The 26151-nt window shown below is 35.0% G+C and overlaps 2 protein-coding genes across 2 annotated transcripts in view; both read left to right on the top strand.

The window, feature by feature from the left end:
* Nucleotides 1-26151, top strand: part of LOC148944644 (uncharacterized) — a 191446-nt gene that overhangs the window by 71587 nt on the left and 93708 nt on the right. The gene's annotated exons all lie outside the window — the stretch shown is intronic.
* Nucleotides 1-26151, top strand: part of LOC148944645 (sushi, von Willebrand factor type A, EGF and pentraxin domain-containing protein 1-like) — a 103751-nt gene that overhangs the window by 42608 nt on the left and 34992 nt on the right. Inside the window, exons 6-9 of the mRNA XM_089099980.1 lie at nt 554-890; nt 13361-13633; nt 15803-15941; nt 20948-21121. Coding sequence (XP_088956106.1) covers nt 554-890; nt 13361-13633; nt 15803-15941; nt 20948-21121 — 923 coding nt within the window. The remainder of the gene's footprint in view (nt 1-553; nt 891-13360; nt 13634-15802; nt 15942-20947; nt 21122-26151) is intronic.

Here is a 26151-nt window from a genome sequence, read left to right as displayed (position 1 = left end):
CCATTGGTCAGCATGTGAAAAAGTTAGTTTAGAGTGAATCCGTTCTGTTTCATTCTCTGGTAACGGTTTTTCTCCAACTTTTAAAGACAGTAATTGAAGAACGGCTGTTTTCCTTCTGTTGCGATAGAATATTTTGAATAAGGATGAAATCTGTGCCAAATAAATATAGCGATAAACGAGTCACACCATTGAACCTTTGCTCCAAACCAATGACACCAGGACTCAAATTCTTGCCCTACAGGACAAAGGATTTCAAGTCTAGCGTACTAACCACTCCGCTCAATCTTAGATACCTTCCCTTCTTAGATATGTTGGAGAATCTTAGATAGCCCAACTTTTCCTTTTTCTGGATGACCTACATCTCAAGCTTCTTTATTAAGCTTCCTGCGATTGTTTCGAAGGTCCTTGGCTCTCTGCCTAATAACATATTCAGTAGATTTTCCGTATAATATTGTTGAAATAGAATATCCCACAGATTCCTTTATGTGTCTTAGCGCACCTTTACTTGCATTAAACTTTTTAGAAAACTATAAAACATGTTTTTCCTCAACAGGTTTTGCCAGTATTCCGGATCTTGGAGTGGTGAAGATCCGATTTGTGAAATAATTACGTGCCCGTTGCTTAATTCAACTGGTTTGTTTTCCAACTCCACACAGCTAACCATAGAGTCAGTTCATCAAATTTCATGTGTTGATGGGTACTTTTTGACACCGAAAGAAAATTCTCTTCTGATATGTGTAAATGGTGTCTGGGAACCAGAACCACCTATTTGCGTTCCACTTGACTGTGGCAAACCCAGAAGACTGGAAAATGGAAACTTTGATTATCCGGAGGCAACAACTTACAAGTCGGAATTGTATTATCATTGCAACGAAGGCTACAAACTACAGGTCTTTCTTCTATTTATATTTTATTTTGTGTCAAATATCTTAAATTTATGGTAAACTGAGACAGATTGCACGGGAATGTTTATTTTTTTGCTGACATTTTGATGAGGTGAAATGCTATGTTGGCTTTTTTATAATTATAATAAATTTTAAGTTCAATTTTCGGTAAGTTAAATCTAATATTGCATCTAAGGTCGAGTCAGTTAAAAATGCACCATTATAACTACTGCAAGCAAACTACTCAAAACAAGGACAATTGAAAATGGCTTAACTGTCAATACCCCTTTGTTTTCTTTTCATAGGTACTTATACTAGGAAGGACGGTTTTCTATTAATAAAAGTGTGCAAAGTGTTTGGATAAATAAAAATTCAAACAGGGATAAAATCCTTTTAATAGACAGTGATAAATTTCATAAACAGTGATAAAATTCACAAAAATACTAGATATTTCGGTCACATATGCAGTGACCGTCATCAGTAGTTAAACTGATAAAGTAGTAAATAAAGTGTTCATCAGTAGTAAAGTGTTTGGAGTAAAAAACAATACTGTTTGGATTAAAAACTAATCTTTCTGAAGATTACATATTTGAAAATTGTAAAAAATCTCAGTATTTTCATAGTTTCCTCCCCGTCTGCCTCCTTCCAACTTGAATGCAGCTCACGATTGAATTCCTGTTCATTGCTTGGTATTCACTAATGTAATTATAATGATTTGTTGTACCATAAACAAATCCGAACATATTCACCTCATATCTAGCACAACATGTTGTGCAGATATGCTATGGCATATCTGCAACATGCTGTTGCAGATATGCCGTACTTGGCCCATTGAATGATTGCAAGGGTCTTAAATAGTAATGGAATATCTATTATCACAAATACAAAATGCTAAATAAACACTATATGGTACAGAAATTATTCAGTATACGAGGGGGGTGCCCCCTCCTTGATACCTCACTCTTTACACTAAATTTGGTTTGTTTGTCCCAATTCTTTAAAAATGACTCCTGAAACACAAGGGCAGTCTATTTAAAATAAGAAGTTTTTTTAAAGCACTTAAAAATATTAGCGTGAATAATGAGGTGGTGAGGAGGGGGATTTCATATTTGGAATAATGTCTATTCGCTTAAGTTTTAATGTTACTCCTTGCTTTCAGTTGAAAAAAAGGTTTTTATTATGTTTAGTACCAAACATTGTGGCCAATGGTATGTAAAGGGTAACCCTGTTGTAGCGCAGTAGAGAGATGTTCGGCTTGACAATACGGGGCTGAGTTTTCGATCCCCCTTCCAGCAAGGCTGGGTGATAAGCTTGCTACTTTCCTGTAAAAAAAAAAAAAAAAAAAAACAGTAAAGGGTTGGCCATCCCTGTTTATAAAATCAGTTCTTGATGAGTTAAGTAAAGGTACTAAAGTCTAAACTTAAACATCGATAAGTGCAAAAACTATATATTACTCACATTTGCATGAATCCTATTTACTCCTATTTATACAATCGGTACTTGATCACTTTGTAAAGGTGCTGAACTCTGGATTTTAATATCAATAAATTCAAATGCTGATGTGTAAAGGATCGGCCACCTCTATTTACACAGTCGGTTCATGATGAGTTTAGTGAAGGTGCTAAAGTGTGGATTTTAGCTTCGATAAATTCAAATGCTGGTGTGTAAAGGGTTGGCCACCTTTATTTACACAAGCGGTTCTTGATGAGTTTAGTAAAGGTGCTAAAGTGTGGTTTTAACACCTATAAATTCAAATGCTGGTGTGTAAAGGGTCGGCCACCTCTATTTACATAGTCGTTTCTTAATGAGTTTAGAAAAGGTGCTAAAGTGTGTGTTTTAATATTGATAAATTGAAATGCTGGCGTGTAATGATTTTTTTTTTTTTTTTTTTTTTTTAACAAATGGGTCACAAAAAACAACATACAAATCTCCATATAATGCTAACAAAATAAAACTGCATATAATACCAACAATATCAAAATAGGTCCCGACGCATATTAGCGTGATTTACATAGTTGGTTCCTATTTACATAGTTGTAAATAGGAACCAAACCACCTCTATTTACATAGTTGGTACTTGATGTGTTTATTTAAGGGGCTAAAGTGTCTATTTTAACATCCATAAATTCAAATGCTGGTGTGTAAAGGGTCGGCCACCTCTATCTACATCGCCAGTTCCTATTGAATTCAGTAAATTTGCTAAAGTTTGTATTTTAAATCTATATATTAAAATGCTGGTGTGTAGGGGGTCGGCCACATCTATCTACATAGTCAGTTAATTATGAGTTTAGTGAAGGTGCTAAAGTGTGGATTTTAAATCTATAAATTCAAATGCTAGTTTGTAAAGGGTCGGCTACCTCTATTTACATAGTCAGTTCCTATTGAGTTTAGTAAAGGTGCTAAAGTGTGGATTTTAAATCTATATATTCAAATGCTGGTGTTTAAAGGTTCAGCCACCTCTGTCTACATAGACAGTTCCTCTTTAGGTTATAGAAGGTGCTAACCGGTGGAGTCTAAATATATATATTCAGAAGCTTGTGTTTAAAGTTTCAACCACAACTATCTACATAGCAAGTTCGTATTGAATGTAGTAAATGTAATAAATTGTGGATTTTATATCTATATATTCAAATGCTGGTGTTTAGATAGTCGGCCACCTCTATCTACATAGTCAGTTCTTGATGAGTTTAGTGAAGGTGCTAAAGTGTGGATTTTAACATCTATAAATTCAAATGCTAGTTTGTAAAGGGTCGGCCACCTCTATTTACATAGTCGTTTCTTAATGAGTTTAGAAAAGGTGCTAAAGTGTGTGTTTTAACATTGATAAATTGAAATGCTGGCGTGTAAGGAGTTATCCACCACTATTTACACAGTCGGTTCTTGATCAGTTTATCAAAGGTGCTAAAGTGTGGTATTTTAACATTGATAAATTGAAATGCTGGCGTGTAAAGATTTAGCCACCTCTAGTAATATAGTTGGTTGTTGATTTGTTTATTTAAGGGGCTAAAGTGTCTATTTTAACATCCATAAATACAAATGCTGGTGTATAAAGGGTCGGCCACCTCGCTCTACATAGCCAGATCCTAGTGAATTCAGTGTAGGTGCTAAAGTGTGGAGTCTAAATCTATATATTCAAATGCTGGTGTATAAAGGGTCAACCACATCTATCTACATAGCCAGTATAAATAGAGGTTAGTAGAGGTAATCAATTATGGATTTTATATATATATATTCAAATGCTTTTGTTTAGAGAGTCGGCCACCTCTATCTACATAGCCAGTTCCTATTGAGTTTAGCAAATGTGCTAAAGTTTGGATTTTAAATCTATATATTAAAATGCTGGTGTTTAGAGGGTCGGCCACCTCTATTTACATGGTCAGTTCTTGATGAGTTTAGTGAAGGTGCTAAAGTGTGGATTTTAACATCTATAAATCCAAATGCTGTTGTGCAAAGGGTCGACCACCTATATTTAGATTGTCAGTTCTTAATGAGAGTATTATGAGTGCTGAAGTGTGGATTTTTACATCTATAAATTCAAATGCTGGTGTGTAAAGGGTTGGCAACCTCTATCTACATAGCCAGTTCCTATTGAGTTTAGTAAAGGTGCTAAAGTGTGGATTTTAAATCTATATATTCAAATGCTGGTGTGTAGAGGGTCGGCCACCTCTATTTACATAGTCAGTTCTTGATGAGTTTAGTGAAGGTTCTAAAGTGTGGATTTTAACATCTATAAATTCAAATGCTGTTGTGCAAAGGGTCTGACAACCTATATTTACATTGTCAGTTCCTAATGAGTTTATTATGAGTGCTGAAGTGTGGATTTTTAAATCTATAAATTCAAATGCTGGTATTTAAAGGGTAGGCCACCTCTATCTACATAGCCAGTTCCTATTGAGTTTAATAAAGGTGCTAAAGTGTGGATTTTATATCTATATATTCAAATGCTGGTGTGTAAGGGGTCGGCCGCCTATGTATACATAGTCAGTTCTTGGTGAGTTTAGTGAAGGTGCTAAAGTTTGGATTTTAACATCAATAAATTCAACTGCTGTTGTTCAAAGGGTCGACAACATATATTTAGATTGTCAGTTCCTAATGAGTTTATTATAAGTGCTGAAGTGTGGATTTTTACATCTATAAATTCAAATGCTGGTGTGTAAAGGGTCGGCCACCTCTATCTACATAGACAGTTCATATTGAGTTTAGTAAAGGTGCTAAAGTGTGGATTTTAAATCTATATATTCAAATGCTGGTGTGTAAAGGGTCGGCCACCTCTATTTACATAGTCAGTTCTTGATGAGTTTAGTGAAGGTTCTAAAGTTTGGATTCTAACATCTATAAATTCAAATGCTGTTGTGCAAAGGGTACACAACCTGTATTTAGGTTGTCAGTTCTTTATGAGTGTAGTATAAGTGCTAAAGTGTGGATTTTTAAATCTATAAATTCAAATTCTGGTGTGTAAAGGGTCGGCCACCTCTATTTACACAAGTGGTTCTTGATGAGTTTTGTAAAGGTGCTCAAGTGTTTGTTTTAACATTGATAGATTTAAATGCTGGTGTGTAAAGGTTTGGCCACCTCTATATGCACAAGCTGTTCTTGATGAGTTTATTAAAGGTGCTAAAGTGTGGTTTTTAACACCTATAAATTCAAATGCTAGTTTGTAAAGTGTTGGCCACCTCTATCTACATAGTCGTTTATTGATGAGTTTTGAAAAGGTGGTAAAGTGTGTGTTTTAAAATTTATAAATTGAAATTCTGGGGGGTAAGGATTTATCCACCACTATTTAAACAGTAGTGTCTTTATCAGTTTGTAAAAGGTGTTAAAGTGTGGTTTTTAACATTGATAAATTGAAATGCTGGCGTGTAAAGATTTAGCTACCTCTATTAATATAGTTGGTTCTTGATGTGTTTATTTAAGGGGCTAAAGTGTCTATTTTAACATCCATAAATTCAAATGCTGGTGTATAAAGGGTCGGCCACCTCTATCTACATAGCCAGTTCCTATTGAATTTAGTAAAGGTGCTAAAGTGTGGATTTTAAATCTATATATTCAAATGCTGGTGTGTAAATGGTTGGCCACCTCTATCTACATAGCCAGTTCCTATTGAGTTTAGTAAAGGTGCTAAAGTGTGGATTTTAAATCTATATATTCAAATGCTGGTGTGTAAAGGGTCGGCCACCTCTATCTACATAGCCAGTTCCTATTGAGTTTAGTAAAGGTGCTAAAGTGTGGATTTTAAATATATATATTCAACTGCTGGTGTGTAGAGGGTCGGCCGCCTCTGTTTACATGGTCAGTTTTTGGTGAGTTTAGTGAAGGTTCTAAAGTGTGGATTTTAACATCTATAAATTCAAATGCTGTTGTGCAAAGGGTTGACCACCTATATTGACATTGTCAGTTCCTAATGAGTTTATTAAGGGTGCTGAAGTGTGGTTTTTAACACCAATAAATTCAAATGCTGGTATGTAATGGGTTGGCCACCTCTATCTACATAGCCAGTTCCTATTGAGTTTAGTAAGAGTGCTAAAGTGTGGATTTTAAATATATATATTAAAATGCTGGTGTATAGGGGGTCGGCCACCTCTATTTACATAGTCAGTTCTTGATGAGTTTAGTGAAGGTTATAAAGTGTGGATTTTAAGAACTATAAATCAAAATGCTGTTGTGCAAAGGGTACACAACTTATATGTAGATTGTCAGTTCTTGATGAGTGTATTATAAGTGCTGAAGTGTGGATTTTTACATCTATAAATTCAAATGCTGGTGTGTAAAGGGTCGGCCACCTCTATCTACATAGCCAGTTCCTATTGAGTTTAGTAAAGGTGCTAAAGTGTGGATTTTAAATCTATATATTCAAATGCTGGTGTATAAAGGGTCGACCACCTCTATCTACATAGACAGTTCCTATTGAGTTTAGTAAAGGTGCTAAAGTGTGGATTTTAAATCTATATATTCAAATGCTGGTGTATAAAGGGTCGGCCACCTCTATCTACATAGCCAGTTCCTATTGAGTTTAGTAGATGTGCTAAAGTATGGAGTTTAAATCTATATATTCAGATGCTGGTGTATAAAGGGTCGGCCACCACTATATACATAGACAGTTCCTCTGGAGTGTAGTAGAGGTGCTAAAATGTGGATTTTAAATCTAAATATTCAAATGCTGGTGTATAAAGGGTCGGCCACATCTATCTACATAGCCAGTTCCTATTGAGTTTAATAAAGGTGCTAAAGTGTGGATTTTAAATATATATATTCAAATGCTTGTGTGTAAAGGGTCGGCCACCTCTATTTACATAGTCAGTTCTTGATGAGTTTAGTGAAGGTGCTAAAGTGTGGATTTTAACATCTATAAATTCAAATGCTGGTGTGTAAAGGGTCGGCAACCTCTATTTACTGAGCCAGGGTCTATTGAGGTTATTACAGGAGAATCAGTTTTTTGACTAAATCTATAAAGTCAGAGTCTTTTGTGTAAATGTTTAGTCACATCTATATACTTAGCCCGTACCAATTTTTGGAAGTAAAGGTGAACTAGAGTGTAGACATTAAAACACAATTCAAAATAATGTGTGTCATTGTTCGAACACAACTATCTACATGGCAAGTTCCTATTGAGTTTAGTAAAGGTGCTAAAGTGTGGATTTTAAATCTATATATTCAAATGCTGGTGTATAAAGGGTCGGCCACCATTATCTACATAGCCAGTTCCTATTGAGTTTAGTAAAGGTGCTAAAGTGTGGATTTTAAATCTATATATTCAAATGCTGGTGTATAAAGGGTCGACCACCTCTATCTACATAGCCAGTTCCTATTGAGTTTAGTAAAGGTGCTAAAGTGTGGATTTTAAATCTATATATTCAAATGCTGGTGTATAAAGGGTCGGCCACCTCTATCTACATAGCCAGTTCCTATTGAGTTTAGTAAAGGTGCTAAAGTGTGGATTTTAAATCTATATATTCAAATTCTGGTGTATAAAGGGTCGGCCACCTCTATCTACATAGCCAGTTCCTATTGAGGTTAGTAAAAGTGCTAAAGTATGGATTTTAAATCTATATATTCATCTGCTGTTGTGTATAGTGTCGGTCACATCTATATACAGAGACAGTTCCTATTGAGTTTACTGAAGGTACTAAAGTGTGGATTTTAAATCTAAATATTCAACTGAGTGTGTTTAGTTAGTAGGTCACATCTATTTACATATTCAGTAACACTAGAGTTTAGTAAAGGTGCTAAAGTGTGGATTTTAAATATATATATTCAAATGCTGGTGTGTAAAGGGTCGGCCACCTCTTTATACATAGTCAGTTCTTGGTGAGTTTAGTGAAGGTGCTAAAGTGTGGATTTTAACATCTATAAATTCAAATGCTGGTGTGCAAAGGGTCGACCACTTGTATTTACGTTGTCAGTTCTTGATGAGTTTAGTAAAGGTGCTAAAGTGTGGATTTTTACATCTATAAATTCAAATGCTGGTGTGTAAAGGGTTGGCCACGTCTATTTACACAAGTGGTTCTTGATGAGTTTGGTAAAGGTGCTAAAGTGTTTGTTTTAACATTGATAAATTTAAATGCTGGTGTGTAAAGGTTAGGCCACCTCTATTTGCACAAGCGGTTCTTGATGAGTTTAGTAAAGGTGCTAAAGTGTGGTTTTTAACACCAATAAATTCAAATGCTGGTGTGTAAAGGGTCGGCCACCTCTATCTACATAGCCAGTTCCTATTGAGTTTAGTAAAGGTGCTAAAGTGTGGATTTTAAATCTATATATTCAAATGCTTGTGTTTAAAGGGTCAGTCACCTCTATCTACTTAGCCAGTACCTATTGAGTTCAGTAAAGGTACTAAATTGTGGATTTTAAATATATATAGTCAAATGCTTGTGTCTAAAGGGTCAGTCACCTCTCTACTTAGCCAGTTCCTATTGAGTTTAGTAAAGGTGCTAAAGTGTGGATTTTAAATCTATATATTCAAATGCTGGTGTGTAAAGGGTCAGCCACCTCTATCTACATAGCCAGTTCCTATTGAGTTTAGTAAAGGTGCTAAAGTGTGGATTTTAACATCTATATATTCAAATGCTGGTGTGTAAAGGGTTGGCCACCTCTATTTACACAAGTGGTTCTTGATGAGTTTGGTAAAGGTGCTAAAGGTTTTGTTTTAACATTGATAGATTTAAATGCTGGTGTGTAAAGGTTTGGCCACCTCTATTTGCACAAGCGGTTCTTGATGAGTTTAGTAAAGGTGCTAAAGTGTGGTTTTTAACACCAATAAATTCAAATGCTGGTGTGTAAAGGGTTGGCCACCTCTATTTACATAGTCGTTTCTTGATGAGTTTAGAAAAGGTGCTAAAGTGTGTGTTTTAACATTGATAAATTGAAATGCTGGCGTGTAAGGATTTAGCCACCTCTATTTACATAGTCGGTTCTTGATGAGTTTGGCAAAGGTGCTAAAGTGTGGTTTTTAACATTGATAAATTGAAATGCTGGCGTGTAAAGATTTAGCTACCTCTATTAATATAGTTGGTTCTTGATTTGTTTATTTAAGGGGCTAAAGTGTCTATTTTAACATCCATAAATTCAAATGCTGGTGTATAAAGGGTCTGCCACCTCTATCTACATAGCCAGTTCCTATTGAGTTTAGTAAAGGTGCTAAAGTGTAGATTTTAAATCTATATATTCAAATGCTGGTGTGTAATGGGTCGGCCACCTCTATCTACTTAGCCAGTTCCTATTGAGTTTAGTAAAGGTGCTAAAGTGTGGATTTTAAATCTATATATTCAAATGCTGGTGTGTAAAGGGTCGGCCACCTCTATCTACATAGCCAGTTCCTATTGAGTTTAGTAAAGGTGCTAAAGTGTGGATTTTAAATCTATATATTCAAATGCTGGTGTGTAAAGGGTTGGCCACCTCTATCTACATATCCAGTTCCTATTGAGTTTAGTAAAGGTGCTAGATTCAGATTTCAGATTCAATCGGGTTTAATTAAAACAAATAGAAATAAATAAAAATAAATAAACTTCTCTATGCAAAAAAATGCACGTTGAGTCCCTTAAAAAAATAACGATTCCTCCTAATCACGCTTTACTACTCTCGCTTTACTCCTCAACACAACCACATCCCTCAACCATACAAATCACTATCTAAGAGATTCCCCCCTTCCTATCCAAAAGCACAGCTACCTTAACCATACAAAAAAAAAAAAAAAAAAAAAAAAAAAAAAAAAAAAAAAAAAAAAAAAAACAGATAATAATGATAATAATAATAATAAAAAAAAAAATCTCAATTAATAATAAACTCTAATGAATATTCAATAAGATATTTTTTCAAATTATTTTTAAAAGACCCAAGAGAGCTCCTACATCTCAGCTCTTGTGGAAGCATGTTCCACACTTTCGCGCACGCCACATCCGGTGCAAAATCCGACCGTACTGTAGGTATTCGTCTCACCAGAAGGTTTGAGGCAGATCTCGTGTTCCTAGGATGCTGTTCCGATACCAACTGTAATGGACTGTGGAATGCTGATGGAAGTAATCCGGAGAAAAATTTAAAAACTATAACTGAGCACGATAAATAATAAAGTGATTCACGGGAAACAAAATCGTCCATATTTACGATTATTTTAAGGGCATGTGTGTGGATTGAATCAAGCCTTTTCACGTGGGATGTGAACGTTGACTGCCAAATTGACGCACAACACTACAGATGAGGCTTGATGAGTCCATTAAAAAGTAGACGAAGGGTTTTTTGAGAGAATGGGTGTTTCAATTTCCTGATAATGCCGAGATTACGGGAGATCTTCAGCTCCACAGCGTGGATGTGATGTACGAAGGATAACTTTTCGTCAAGGAGCACACCTAGGTACCTGGCACAGCCAGTTTTCGGTCGTCTGATCGTTCCTCGAGAAGTTGTTATTCCCAATATCTCTGGGCGAAGAGGTCCAATCCTTGAGAAGAAGAGAGCGCAAGATTTGTCAACATTTATTACAAATCGATTGGCATCCATCCAAATGTAAGTTTCTTTCTAAGATGACCTCAAGTTTACTCTGGAGCGCTGACATGTCGGTGTTACAGGATACCATTGTAGTGTCATCCGCGAACGCCACAAGTTCATCCGATTCATGATCGTTGCTCGAAATTTCTGGGTCGCAACATAACTTGCAGAACCGTGAAGTCCTGGAGTTAGGGTTCAGAATGCGACTTAGGTCATTCACATGAACCAGGAATAACAGTGGGCCTAAGATTGAGCCTTGCGGCACACCGAAGTTGACAACGGTGTCATTCAGCGGATCTTCTCCTATATAAACACGTCAACTACCAAGGTAAGACCGGAACCATCGTATAGCCTCTCCTCTAACCCCAATGTGCTCTATTTTACTTAATAGAATCCCATGATCCATACTGTCGAAGACTTTTTTTATGTCAAGCAAAATAGCAGCTGGCACAAGTCCCAGGTCAAGTGCTTTATTAATGAAAAGTGTGGATTTTAAATCTATATATTCAAATGCTGGTGTGTAATGGGTCGGCCACCTCTATCTACATAGCCAGTACCAATAGAGTTTAGTAAAGGTGCTAAAGTGTGGATTTTAAATATATATATTCAAATGCTGGTGTGTAAAGGGTCGGCCACCTCTATTTACATAGACAGTTCATATTTAGTTTAGTAAAGGTGCTAAATTGTTGATTTTAAATCTATATATTAAAATGCTTGTGTTTAAAGGGTCGGTCACCTCTCTACAGAGCCAGTTCCACTAGATTTTAGTAGGGGTGCTAAAGTGTGGAGTATAAATATATATAGTCAGATGATGGTGTATAAAGGGTCGGCCACCTCTATCTACATAGCCAGTTCCTATTGAGTTTAGTAAAGGTGCTAAAGTGTATGGATTTTAAATCTATATATTCAAATGCTTGTGTGTAATGGGTTGGCCACCTCTATATACAGAGCCAGTACAATTTGAGTTCAGCAAAGGGGATAATGTGTGGATTTTATATCTATATATTAAACTTCTTGTGTGTAAGGGGTAGGCCGCCTCTGTCTACATAGTCAGTTCTTGATGAGTTTAGTGAAGGAGCTAAAGTGTGGATTCTAAAATATATAAATTCAATTGCTGTTGTGCAAAGGGCCGACAACCTATATGTAGGTTGTCAGTTCTTGATGATTGTAGTATAAGTGCTAAAGTGTGGATTTTTACATCTATAAATTCAAATGCTTGTGTGTAAAGGGTCGGCCACGTCTATTTACACAAGTGGTTCTTGATGAGTTTGTTAAAGGTGCTCAAGTGTTTTTTTTAACATAGATAAATTTAAATGCTGGTGTGTAAAGGTTTGGCCATCTCTATTTGCACAAGCGGTTATTGATGAGTTTGTAAAGGTTCTAAGATCGGGATTTATTATCGATAAGCACAAATGCTGGTGTGTTTACACAGTCGGCTCTTGATGAGTGAGTATAGTAAAGGTGCTAAAGTCTGAGTTTTAACATCGATAAAAGTAAAGGCTTTCATGTTTTTTTTGGCGGGGGGAGGGAACGTATACTTACAAGTTATGTATAGTGCAGATGGCTGCAAAGAATCTGTAGCCTGAAAAACAGTGTTTAGAAATATTTTGGAATTCTAGTGAATTCCAAGTTATGAAATCCTCACATATTAGAAAAGTCATAATTTTACAACTGTAAAATTGTGATGCTGATAAAGCATACATAAAAGTTAATTAAAAACATTAAATATACAGTCGAGACCAGTGCACTGCCAGGTTGTGAATTTTTTTTTCCCCGCATAAAATCTTTTTGTCAAAAGTTCTTGCAGAATTTTCTGCTAAGTGTGGTTATGACTGTTCCTTCACTTACTGACGCTAACATCTTCCTAATTAATTACCATTAAATAAAAAACTTCTTTAAATGTATATTAAATATTAGAATAGTAGAAAAGAATGTATACTGTTAATAAAAAAAAAAAAAACAACAATAAAACATTGCTCTTCATGCTCCAGAATGTTTCCCAAGAGAAAATTTTCCTGTGGACCAAGATAATGTAATTTTTGAATGGAAGGTTCATAGTAAAATTTATACTAAGAACTAGACTGAATTTTGACCTGTGGGCTGCACGGTTTCACCCTCCTACGTCTTATAGAATATACTTTTTCAATATTCTCTAGAACAATTTTTCTTATTCTATTTTTCTTTTTTTTTTTGTTAGTAGCACATCCTCACAAGCGACGCTTTCGATGTGCTACCAATTGATTTCGCCTCTGACTTTTTGATAATAATTTTTAACAATCACGATAATGGTTATCAATAAGATAAACTTGATTCAGTAAAACTAAAGTAATGTTAGCTACTGAAACAGTATTCTGTTTTTTTCTTGGATTTTATAATTTCAGTAAAGTGCTAGTTTTCAAATTTCTCCAGATATAGGGCAATATCATGAGTTAGTTTATTTTTACTAGATTTATAAATAGTATAGAGATATTATTCATTGTTGTAAGTAAAATGTACTTTTGAAGGGAAGCGACCGATCAACATGTGGCGCAAACGGTGGGTGGACAGAACCTCTACCAACTTGCGAGCTCATCTCTTGTCGATCCCCTCCTGAGATCAAAGATGCAACGTATGTATTTGCAACATCCAAGAAAAACATTTATGGAAGTGTTATTCTGTACGACTGCTATCCGGGCTATAGAATTTGCAACAGTGGGCCATTTGCTCTGGTTTGCGAAGAAGAGGGTGAATGGATTGGCGCTACCCCTGAATGCTTACCACCTTGCCTGGGACTGGAGGTAAGTTAGTGGAGTCTTCTGTTGCCTTTTGGTATATGAACATAATTACACACTGGGAATAGGAGAGGATGAATCCCTGTCACTCAATTTTGGTCTAAAGAACCCCAAAAAATATTCATCTTTCGTGCTTGAATCGCACATTTGGAGGCTCACAGTATCAGGTGATCCCCCTCCTTCATTAAAGTTAAACTTCTGCACCTATTAGTGTGGATATTAGATCTCAATTTATATGGTGATTGTTAAGAAATGAAAGAAAGGTAACCCAATATATACACTTTAATATACAAAAGGAAAAGCATCAAAAGATTAAAAACTAACATAATAAGAAAAAGATAAAACCCCAAAGAACCTTTTGTTGCCTTTGGGTATATGAACATTTCGCTCTTTTTTTTACTATGTCTCTTGTTTTTCTTGTGATTTTTCTCGTCTGCTTGCAATTTCGCCTGTTTCTCTTTTTGTTGTTTTTATTTCCTTTCTTTCTGGCTACTCTGTCATTCTTACAATTTTCCTTAGTAGGGTAAAAACTAAATTAATATTATATTGATAGTGTAACAAATATAAACTTTAACGAGGTCACGTCCTTGCATGATTTCCCAGCATCAAGGAAAAATAACCAAAAGCCAAGAAAATATCCTCAGAACAACCGAGATTAGGCCAGGTCATGATTAGTAAATGTTAATGATGACCAAAACAATATAATAATATGGCCCACTAGCATGAAAATATTCTGATTAATAAAAATCTATGCCTTTTACTAAACTAGGAATTGCAAAATCTAATACTTTGGTGAGCTATTTTGTAAATTTTATATCATTTAACTTTGATTCGAAGCTGTATCGATAAGAAGATTCGTTAAAGAAAACTAATAACAATTAAAATAAAGACTTCCTACATTAAAACAGGAATTTTAATGCATCAAAGGGCTTTTTTAAGTAAGGAGGAGGGAAAAGGATGCGGCACTAGACCCTTAAGGTCCAAACCGGCGGTGCTGATCTCCGTTTCGTGGCCCTTCAGCCAGGAAGTGCAATGGGGGGCTGGGGGCCAGCCAAACTTTAATGTATCAAAACTTTAATGTAGCGCTGTATTTAAAACTAAATAAACTATAATTTCACTTCAAGAATGGTAGTTCAATGAATATTATCAAGCTTAGAAATAGTTCTCAAGACTTCTTTCTTTATTCTTATTCAGATTCTTTTTCAGTCAAAAGTGAATATGCGAAATATTTAATCTTAGTGACAAGAAGTTGGTAATTTCATTGAAATTTCATGCGAAATTAATCTATAAAAAGTGTTTTTTTTTTACCCCTATTCAATTTTGTTGCGGTTTAAAAAGGTGTATTCAAACCTGAGAGAAAATTATACAATTTTTGACGCCTTTTTTTACTTATACGTGAGATGCTCTGTGCCCAGCTTTAGTATACTTGAAATATTAAACAAACAAATGAAAAAACATCAAGAAACATTGAAACATTATCAAATGATAATGAACCAATTACTTTGAACCAATTACAAAAAAACGTCGAAGTTTCCCCATTTTTTAAAATTTTAAATTAATTTGGTTGTTCATTTTCATTTACTTATATTTTTTCATTTAATTATTATCAATTTTTTTACGAAATGAGCAAATAAGTAGCCGAACTTTATTAATGCATAAATTTTGATTTATAAATCAATTATTATTTTTCGTTTTTCGTAAGATGGGTTTTGAAAATTTTTAAAACTTTGTACCAAGCCGTGGCAAACAATTCTGGGAAATCCTGATATAGAGCTTTTTTTAATATTTAAGGATTGTACTTAACATTCTGTAAAACACCTAAGATAAATCTGAAAATGATTTTTTGCGTATGGAAAAATATTTGCAATAAATATAATAAGCTTGTGACAATGAAAAAGATTATTACCCATAAAACATTTTTTTAAAGGAAAGAAATGGCAAAGGTCGGATTTACCTTTTTTTAAATCAACTTAAAAAACCTATTTGTTTTATTTATCATTGTCAAAATGAAGCACTTCACGTTCCCTGCAACCTTTTAATTTCAGACCTCGAATGTCCAACACGAAACTTTTGTTGTTCTGATTTTGGACGGTCGAGTTTGCTTTTTTTAAAGTAAATTTGTAAATTCCTATTTGCACTGTTCTTAAACTTTGCATATTCAAATTCAATTTCTAGAGCCCAGCAAATGGGTGGGTCCGAGTCGAAAACATGCTAGCATACTATGGCTGTGATCCAGGCTATGATGTACTTGGGAGTGTTGAGAGAGTTTGCAATGATGATGGAACCTGGACGGAAAATGAGCCCCAGTGTCAAAGTAAGTGGTAGCACTATTCTTTTATTGGTAATAATAGATATACTGTAACATCATTGTTACTAGTAGGAGACCAGGTAATTTCAGGCAGTTTCAGTCGTGGTAATTTTAGTCGTAGCTTTGATAGCCACAAAAGTGTCCCTTTTCCCAGGGACACAAAAGACTTTTAGCCCTGTTTAACCCCTTTAGAAATTGTTATGTAAGTACTAGAGCTTCTAATGATACTCTCTCAAAACTGGGTTTACCAACTGTCGTACTTCTTTGGTTATTGTCGCACTGTCGTACTTACGACGAGCAAAATCATATTTTCTGGACAAACTGGCCATTTGTTTTTAGAAAAAAATCGCCCTAAATGGAGGCTTCTTTGGGTCAAGCTGTTGCAGTTTGACAAAGGTCTCAAATGATAAACCTGCGTGAAATGACCTTAAGATGGTTGTCAAAAATTTCGTGTCAGATTTGAGTTGCCATGTAAGGAGCAGTGCTGGCAAAAATATTGTCAGAAGGGAATTTTTTTTAATGTTTTAAAATAATTAATGACCATTTTGTATAGAAAAGTCACTAACAAGGCTAATATATAACATAGATATGTAAAGAAGTGATCTTCGAAAACGTTCTCCTACTCCCCCCTCCCAAAAAACAATGTCAACAGCAGACATATTGGGTCTCGGGGGGGGGGTTGAAGATGGGAATTAATCTCTAATCTCCCTTGATTTGATTTGAACTAAGCCAGAATAAGGATGATGTGGGGTGATAGTTCCCTTCTTATTGAAGAAAATGTTTCTTTTTTTGACCTGCATAATTTCATTCACATTTTTACCAGAAAAAAATTAGGACAGGTGAAAAGGTTATGAGCTCCGTCAGGATATTTACTTGGAAGGGGAAGCAGATGACGCCAGGAGCTTTATTTTATCGACATTTAAATGGAAATACCTGGTGCTATGTTTTTTTTTCTTGTTTTTCATTAGACAATAGATGTTAACGAACTGTAAGTAATTAGTGACTCGTTGTAATAGTGACCAAAACTAAAAAAATTATTTTTGAAAACAATGTATAAACTTTGAGAATTACACTTTTAGGGTGGTTCCAACTACATAAAATTCGTTAAGCTTGAAGTCAGTCGAATAAATTGTAAGTAAAGGGCAACCGTTGTTAATTAAAACTTAAAATCTAAAAAAAATTTGACTATGACATTTTCAATAACAAAATTTATTATTCATGCTGATTCGCAATGTGCAAAATGTATTGATATTAAAATTAATCATTAGTTAAGTTTAGTAATAAAAATATAACTAAACATTATGCATATATGTGTCAAAAACAACTTGGTTTAACTCAATCTTCTAGCCTGCCTATGAACTTTCAAAAGCAAGTTATTCTAGGAGAACAACATTAAAAGATGTTAGCATGTTAACATTTGCACAATTTTATAAATAGGAAAAAAATTCAATCAAAAAGGGTCTCCTCTTGATATATATATATATATATATATATAATCGTTAAGAGCCTTAATTTTGCTTTTTGCCAATGGCATCATCTAGCAAAAAATTGCAATTACGTTATGCACGTAAAAAGTACATTGACGTCATTTACGTCGATATCTCATGACGTTGTTCCTATTATATATGCCACCTAAAGTTCCAAATATTGTCCAAATATTGTTCCAAATATAGTCAGTTATTTATTTAAGAGAATCAGTTATTTATCCAACACCATGTCTAAAGGAAGACCCAAAAACGAAAACTTACAGTTGCATTTACTATAGATGACGATTCTGCGGAACCAACAAGAGCGTGTCGAAAATCAAAATGAAGATCAAAGGCACACTCGGTTAGAAGATATGCGAAAATGACAATTAAAGCGTATCAAAAATGAAAATGAAGATCAAAGACACGTGGTTAGAAGAACAGCTGTGTCGTAATCTTCGTTACCAACAACTTGTGGCACTAAACCATCCATAAACTTAGTAAATATTACATATAATTCTTTGGGACCCTTCAACGTTGCTTGTATGCACTGTGGACCCCTCTGTTTTTCGGAGGAAAGAGTAGCAAACAAAAGTAATTTTTTTTTAGATTGTTGCTTGGATGGTTGAATTGCAATGTCACCACCTCAATTTCCAAATAAATTGGTTTGCCTTTTTTTAGGACGTCACTTGCTCTCTGAAGAGTTTTCATAAGCGTATTCGAAACTTGAACTCATGTTTTGCTCTAGCTTCATTCAACATAAGCGATGATCGAACCATAAATAGTCGGAATATATTTAGCTTTAAAGTAGCTGGACAAATTTATCACAAAATCAATTTAGCGGCACATCCGTCACAAACTATTGAAGGTGAAATTAAGCTACCTTCATATGACCAAATGTACTTTTTAGACCCTAATGAAGCTGTTGAGGAACGCCTCGCTCATCCTTCAAATTATGGGATATATATATATATATATATATATATATATATATATATATATATATATATATATATATATATATATATATATATATATATATATATATATCAGAATATATATTCAAACCATAAAAAGTCAGAATATATTTAGCTTTAAAGTAGCTGGACAAATTTATCACAAAATCAATTTAGCGGCACATCCGTCACAAACTATTGAAGGTGAAATTAAGCTACCTTCATATGACCAAATGTACTTTTTAGACCCTAATGAAGCTGTTGAGGAACGCCTCGCTCATCCTTCAAATTATGGGATATATATATATATATATATATATATATATATATATATATATATATATATATATATATATATATATATATATATATATATATATATATATATATATATATATATATATATATATATATATATATATATATATATAGTATATATATATAGTTTTAAGTTATGCCCTGGGGTATATAAGAAAGATGTTGGCACAATGTATTATTTATTAATTTTTTCCTTTAGAACTGGGCACTTCATATCGAAGAGGTTGTAGTAGAAACTTCGAAAAGGGCTCATCCAATTGGAAATTGGAGTGGCTTGTGCCCTTTTTAATAGTCGAAACTGATTGGAAGGCAACTAACAACCCTTCTACACTCAACATTTCCCGAAACACATCCAATCAAAATTTTGAGATTGCCATTTTTTTCAGCGTTGTTGATTTTCAGATAGAAATTATGTTTTTGAGGAGGAAACTCCCCACAGCCCTCAGGGCAAGGGTTGTAAGTTATGCCCTGGCGGCATATAAGGTTTTTACAGAAAGCGTAGTCGTAGAAACTTCAAAAAGCACTCATTCGATTGGTAATTCAAACGGCTAGTGCCGCTTTTAATAGTCGAAAATGATAGGAGGGCAACTAACCCCCCTCTCACGCCCACTATTTCCCCAAACACATCCCATCAAAATTTTGAGATAGACATTTTGTTCAACGTAGTTGAAAGTACTGGAAATTAGGCGTTTGAGGATGACAACCCCGCAAAGCCCCCAGGGAAAGGGTTATAAGTTATGTCCTGGAGGCATATAAGATTTTTATTGAAATTGTTGTCGTAGAAACTTTAAAAAGAGCTCATTCGATTGGAATTTCAAACGGCTAGTGCCATTTTTAATAGTCGAATGTGATTTGAGGGCAACTAACCCCCCTATATAGAAAGTTTTTGTTGAAATTTCAAAAAGGGCTCATTTGATTGTAAATTGAAATCGCTCTTTTTAATAGTTGAAAGCGAGTGGAGAGTAATTAACCTCCCTCTCACGCCCACCATCACCCCAAACACATTCAATCAAAGTTTAGAGATAGCCATTTTGTTCAACGTAGTTGAAAGCTCTGTAAATTACGTATTTAAGGATGACAAACCCCACAGAGCCTCCAGGGCAAAGGTTGTAAGTTATCCCTTGGGGTCACATAAGGTTCTTATAGATAGAGTTGTCTTAAGAACTTCAAAAGGGGCTCATTCAATTGAAAATTAAGAAGGCTAGTGCCCTTTTTAATAGTCGAAAGTGATTGGAGGGTAACTAACCTCCTTCTCACGCCCACCATTCCCCCCAAACACATCCAATCAAAATTTTCAGATAGCCATTTCATTCAACGTAATAGAAAGTTCTGGAAATTATGTCTTTGAGTATGACAACCCCCCCCCAGCCCTCAGGGCAAGGGTTGTAACTTATGCCCTGGGGGCATATAAAGTTTTTATTGAAAGTGTTGTCGTAGAAACTTCAAAAGGGCTCATTTGATTGTAATTTTTGCTCTGGGGGCATATAAGGTGCTTATAGAAAATGTTGTCGTAGAAACTCAAAAAGGGCTCATTCGATTGGAAATCGAAAGGCCTAGTGCCCTTTTTAATAGTCAAAAGTGATTGGAACGCTTCATATTTTTATAGTAAAGATCGACGTGGGTATAATGTATTATTTTTTTTTGTTTCTGTTTAGACCAGGGCACTTCGTATCGAAGGAGTTGTCGTAGGAACTTCGAAAAGGGCTCATTCGATTGAAAATAGAAAGGGCTGATGCCCTTTTTAATAGTTGAAAGTTACTGGAGGGCAACTAGTCCCCCTCCCCCGCCCACCCACCAAATTGCCCAAAATGTTTAAAAACTAAATGTTGCCTTAAGATTAAATCAAAATGCACTGTATTAATGCTAATTCCCAATAAGGCATCTCAGCAGTATCCCAAGAACGACTGAGGGTATTATGTTAAAACTGTCGGGGCTGCTTTTGCTCTTAAAATTTAACCAAATCAAAATAGCGTAAGTGTAGTAATGACCTATGAAGGTCTATGAAAGTATGACCTATGAAGGTGTTTTTATTCAGAATTGAATTTCCAATTTTTCGTTATTTTTTAAGATGCATTTGGTTGTAAAGGCTTATATAAACAAATATATAAAAATAGGAAAAATGAAGAAGGTAATATAGTCGTAGAGGAAATAAAGGAATTCAGAAAAAACTCGCATAATGGAAAGATACTAAACTAGAGAAAAAATCCTAGATAAATATAAAACCATTACCCCTTTCAAATAGCTAGTAAGATGTATTTGTTTTATTTTATAGAAAAATGGTGTCCAGAACCCATTCCCCCTCCTGGTGGCTACATTATGGGAGTTGGAAGACAATATGCCGACGTAATAAGATACACATGCCCTATAAATACGATTCTTGACGGTGATGACGTGGCTGTGTGCGGTGAAGACGGTAGCTGGTCAGCAGAGGCTCCACAGTGCATAAGTATTTGTTTTATGTTACCTATTTCTTTTAGAGCTAGTTTTCAACTACTATTTTCTTTTAAACTCTAAGAGGTTTCTGAAACAAAAATAACCGATTCTAAGATAAATTTAGTCCTATCAAACAGTTTGTGGTAACGAACTGTAAGTGAGGAGTGACCCGGCTCAATAGTAACCGAAACTCTAGACACCGGGATTTTGATATCAATAGATACATCAAAAGAATCAGATTTTAATGCTTATTTCAAATATATAAGTTTCATCAAGTTTAGTCCTACCAATCAAAAGTTACGCGCCTGAGAAATTTCGGCTGATTTTTGCAAAAAGGAGGAAAGACCCCCTAAAAGTTATAGAACCTTAATGAGTATCACACCATCATATTCAGTGTATCAGAGAACCCTACTGTAGAGGTTTCAAGCTCTTATCTACAAAAATGTGGAATTTTGCAGTTTTTGTCAGAAGAAAGATCACGTATGCGTGTTTATTTGTTTTTTGTTTTTTTTTTTCCCCAGGGGTGATCGTATCGACCCAGCGGTCCTAGAATATTGTTGGAAGACTCATTGGAATGGAAATTAAAAGTTCTAGTGCTCTTTTTAAGTGATCAAAAAAATGGAGGGCAACTAGGCCCCCTCCCACCCTCATTTTTTTCCCAAAGTCACCCGATCAAAATTTTGAGATAGCCATTTGGTTCAGTATGATCGAAAATATGATAAATATGTCTTTTAGGATGACTTAATCCTCCGAAGTCCCCGGGGGGAGGGCTGAAAGTTATGAACTTTACCCAATTTTAAAGTTCAAAGTTATGAACTTTACCCTTATTTTTTCGAAAACATTCCAAAAAGTAAGGAACGACGTTAAAACTTAAAACGAACAGAAATTATTCGTATATGAAAGGGGCTGTCCCCTCCTCAACGCCTCGCTCTTTACGCTAAAGTTTGACTTTCTTACAACTCTATTTTTTAAATAATATAAAACTTTAGCGTAAAGAGCGAGGCGTTGAGGAGGGGACAGCCCCTTTCATATATGGAAGAATTTCTGTTCGTTTTAAGTTTTAACGTCGTTCCTTACTTTCAGTTAAAAAAACTTGTTTTTTTTAATTTAATTTTATAAAAAAGATATCCTGAATGCATGATTATCCTACTTGTTAGAAACAGTACTTTCATGAAAAACATTATACTCCAACGCGATCGGACGTTCTTATCAACTTGATTGTTTTCCAACTTTTAGTCGCATAATAGTCAGTATTAGAATATACTGCTAAGTTACGAGTCCTCCTTAATTTTAGGAAGAGATAATTATACAATTTGCGGGATTTAAAATTGTCTCTAGTTTTAACACGAAAACTGCTGAGCTTATCTAATAAATCTTGCTGCCTTTGCGTGCCGCGGTCTTGCTGCTAATGCTTAAAATTAATTTTGAAAACGTCTGTTATTTTATGAAAGCGAGGTAACATAATAATATTGATAATAAAAATAAGGAAATCTGCCAATTGAACTTATATTGTAAGGTTAGTCTTACTTTAAATACCTTTTTTCGCTATTTTTTTTTCCCAGGGATGATTTTATTGATCCTGACGTAGAATGTCAGAGAAGGACTCATTTGAATTGAAATGAAAATACTGTAAGATCTTAAGCCGAACTGACCAACCATGACGAAAAACCAACAGACAGAAGAAACTCAATGAAAAAAAACATTCATTGAGAAACTCGATTAAAAAATGTAAAACAACGCGGTTATTTCGCCTGTATCAAAACAAGGTATCTTCAGCACAAGAGAAACACAAGAAGAACAATGTAAAAAAAAAAACGAAAAATAAATAAAAGACCACCAATACAATACAATTGGCGCAACTAATCCACGTAGGGAAAAGAAGCTATTAGAGTTATTTCAGTGAGAACACTCAAGCAACTGAGGTAAAAATATAAGAAATTGAAATTTCGCGCCGCGAAACATTGACTAGTAGTTAAACACAGCCGAAAACCAGGTGAGTATAAATTCTGAGATGGCCAAACGATTTCTTGCAGTGGACTACCCTAAAGTGGAGGTTTGAACAACCCCTCTATCTTGAAAGCCATAGTAAACTCTACTTTAGTGTTTGTCACGTGAGTGACTCCATCTATCCAAGTGTCAAGTTGATTTGAACAGAAATAAGAAGTTCTAGTGGGTTTTTTTTTAATTACAGAAGAGATCATACCAGAACAAAGTGTTTTTTTTTCTGCAATAAAACCAACAGTTTTCGCTAAGATAGGGTAAAATTCCAGTGACAGAAAATTCTGTGATAGCTAGTTCATTTCCCATGGTGAAAAACTGTTCAGTGGAAGTTTATAATCTGCCATCTTGAAAAGGTGCGCCTCACACCTATATTAAAAATGCAGCCTTCTTGCGGACTAACCATGGGCTAAATAAGATTTAAAATCCTATTTTGGCTCTAAAGGCTAGCACCTCGACCTCAGATCCAAAATAGATCTCTGTTTCGATCCTACATGGAATCAAATTTCGCTTTATTTTGCTTATACTGTGATTTATTTAGGATCCTTTGTCTGAGAGGACGAGAGTTCGAATCCTAATGTACCGAATTATTTGGTTTAAGACGAGGGTCAGTGGCTTGGCTCTGTAAGCTCAGCCCGAGTCGACCCAGCTCTAAATGAGTACCTGGAGAAATCTGGAAAGGGTAAACAGGAAGGGTTTGCGAAAGCAAAGGATGGTTGACCCCCAACCCCCCATTGTATTTCCTGGCTGATGGGCCAAAAAACGGGCATTAGCACCGCCGGTAGTGATTGTAAAGTCCAATACCGTATACTTTAACTACCTTTTATGGTCATCACTTTAGTTTTTCCGTCTTTTCAACCTAGGAAAGCAACCTCTATGAGCCTTCAAAAATGTAGAGGGGGGAGGGGGCTTGTAGGAATCAATCTCGAATCTGCCTTAATTCAGACTAAGCCTTAATAAGGGTGTTGCGGGCTAATACCTTCCTTGTTATTTCAGAAAACAGTTCTTGACATTATTTTAAAGCTTCATTTAACTAAACTAATTTTGAGATCGTGATGGCCTCAACCGCGTAGAAGATGAAAAGTCGCCAAAAATTTCCATCCATCTTAACAATAATATCATCTCGGTTCTCTGCCCACCCAAAATCGTGGTTGCAGCAGTAGCTGCAATCGTGGTTGCAGCAGTAGCTATTAGAATTTTATAGCAAAGTTACTATTAGAACTTATTCAACAAAACTACTATTCATGAAAAATTTAGACTAAATATTCAAATTTTGTCCTAAATTTTGTCCTAAACAATAATGACCACTGGAACACAAGGGCCATTGAATTGGGATAACAAGCGTTTTGAAAGCACTGAAGAGCTTTAGTTTAACCAGCGAGATGTTGGAGAGGGAGTAACCCCCCTCAAATACGGAAATTTCAATTCGTTTTATGCTTTAGTGTTGCTTCCTACTTTCAATTAAAAAACTAGTTTTGTTTTTTTGATTTATCCTATAGTATTTATTCATATGTTTTATTTCTCATAGTTCTTCTTTTCGTGTTTTGAGGGCTGGGGGTTGAGTGATCAAAGCAGGGTAAGATAAAGTCTAAAGAAATTAGTTCTCTTGCTTATTTGGAAAAAGATGTTCTATTCATCGTATATTTTCTTGATTCTGGCATGTTGTTTGATTCCAAGCTATTGAATTTTTTTCTTTTTTTACTTACCTTAAAGGTACTTCAGACCTTATTTAGAATACAGAATTCTGTCAATTTAAGTTTGCTTGGTTCTGACTTAAAGTTTGACGCCATATCATTAAAATAAAATAATGATAACAATATGTCCATTAAAAGTGCCTCAGACGTTAAAACCTAGTAGACGTGTTTTTGGTCGCAAAGGGTGAACTGGTATCATGCATTATAGTTGTTGGTATAGATGTGTCACATTTGGGGAAGGGTGACCCCTCCCACAATGTTTTCAGCCAGTCAGATAAAAAAAAAATTGAGTTGGCAAAATCGTGCCGTAAAGCACCCCTTTTCAACCTAAAAAGAAAATGTCCGGATTAACTCCCTATCACGATTCGAAAGAGGAAGCTATCTGGACCAAGAGCATTAAAGATAAGGTAGATAATGCTGCTTTTCTCGATTCTAGAATTACATGGAACATGTCATTGGTTATCCCACTGGTGAAATTTTCACTTTGATCTGGCATCATTTTCATGGATTTTCAGACTATTTTTCGAAATGATCGTAAATCTGTTTTCTCTGTGAACTTTTATCGAAACCATAATATACAAAATATTTGCCTTTTCGAGTATTTCTTTCTAATTCCTTTCCTTATTTTCATTTCCTTTCTGTCGGATATGCACTTTCCTTCCCCATTCGCAGCCAATTTGTAGTTTTCAAACTATTTCTCTAAACCCTCATATATCTGTGTTCGTAATCAACTTTGACTGTTAAGACTAAATTTAAAAGATAAGTTTTTTTCAACTGAAAGTAAGGAGCAACATTAAAACTTAAAACGACCAGAAATTACTATGTATAGAGCTCGAACTTTATGAAAGGAGTAAATGTTAAATTTTTAACATAGTGGGGTGGATGAGTGTTTCACAGAGCAAAGTTGGATTGACAAGGTGGATTGATGCCGCAATGACTTTTAGCATTATCAGTAGTTGTACATCTGGTTTCATTTTTGGAATTTTAAATTTTCTGTTTTTTTATATGTTCTGACGTTATCCTGAAAACTTCTAATCTTGAAAGAGTAATCCGCATCTAGTCTTAAAGGAATTGATATAAAATTCCGGTTTTTTTTATTTTTAATTAATTCATTTTACTAAAATTGAGTAAATGTTTGACCTCAAGTCACAGATGCACACAGGTTTAGCTATGAGGAGGGTAGGGAGTAGTTGATAATTGATTGGTATAGAGTGCATATTTAGGTCTTTTTGCCTTTTTGAGGGAGAGGGGACCTTTGGTTGGACTAACCTTGAGGGAGTCTCTTTGTGAAGGCAGGACTCTTTGTAAACCAGTTTTAGAATTATTATCAGTGTTTATAAGAGGTAGGATA

This window comes from Artemia sp. Qi Xiang Cuo, chromosome 14 (genome assembly GCF_049724085.1).
Source record: "Artemia sp. Qi Xiang Cuo chromosome 14, ASM4972408v1, whole genome shotgun sequence".
NCBI classification, from domain to species: Eukaryota; Metazoa; Arthropoda; class Branchiopoda; order Anostraca; family Artemiidae; genus Artemia; species Artemia sp. Qi Xiang Cuo.
The sequence above is the reverse complement of the archived record's forward strand: the minus strand, read 5'-3'. Positions and strand labels throughout refer to the sequence as shown.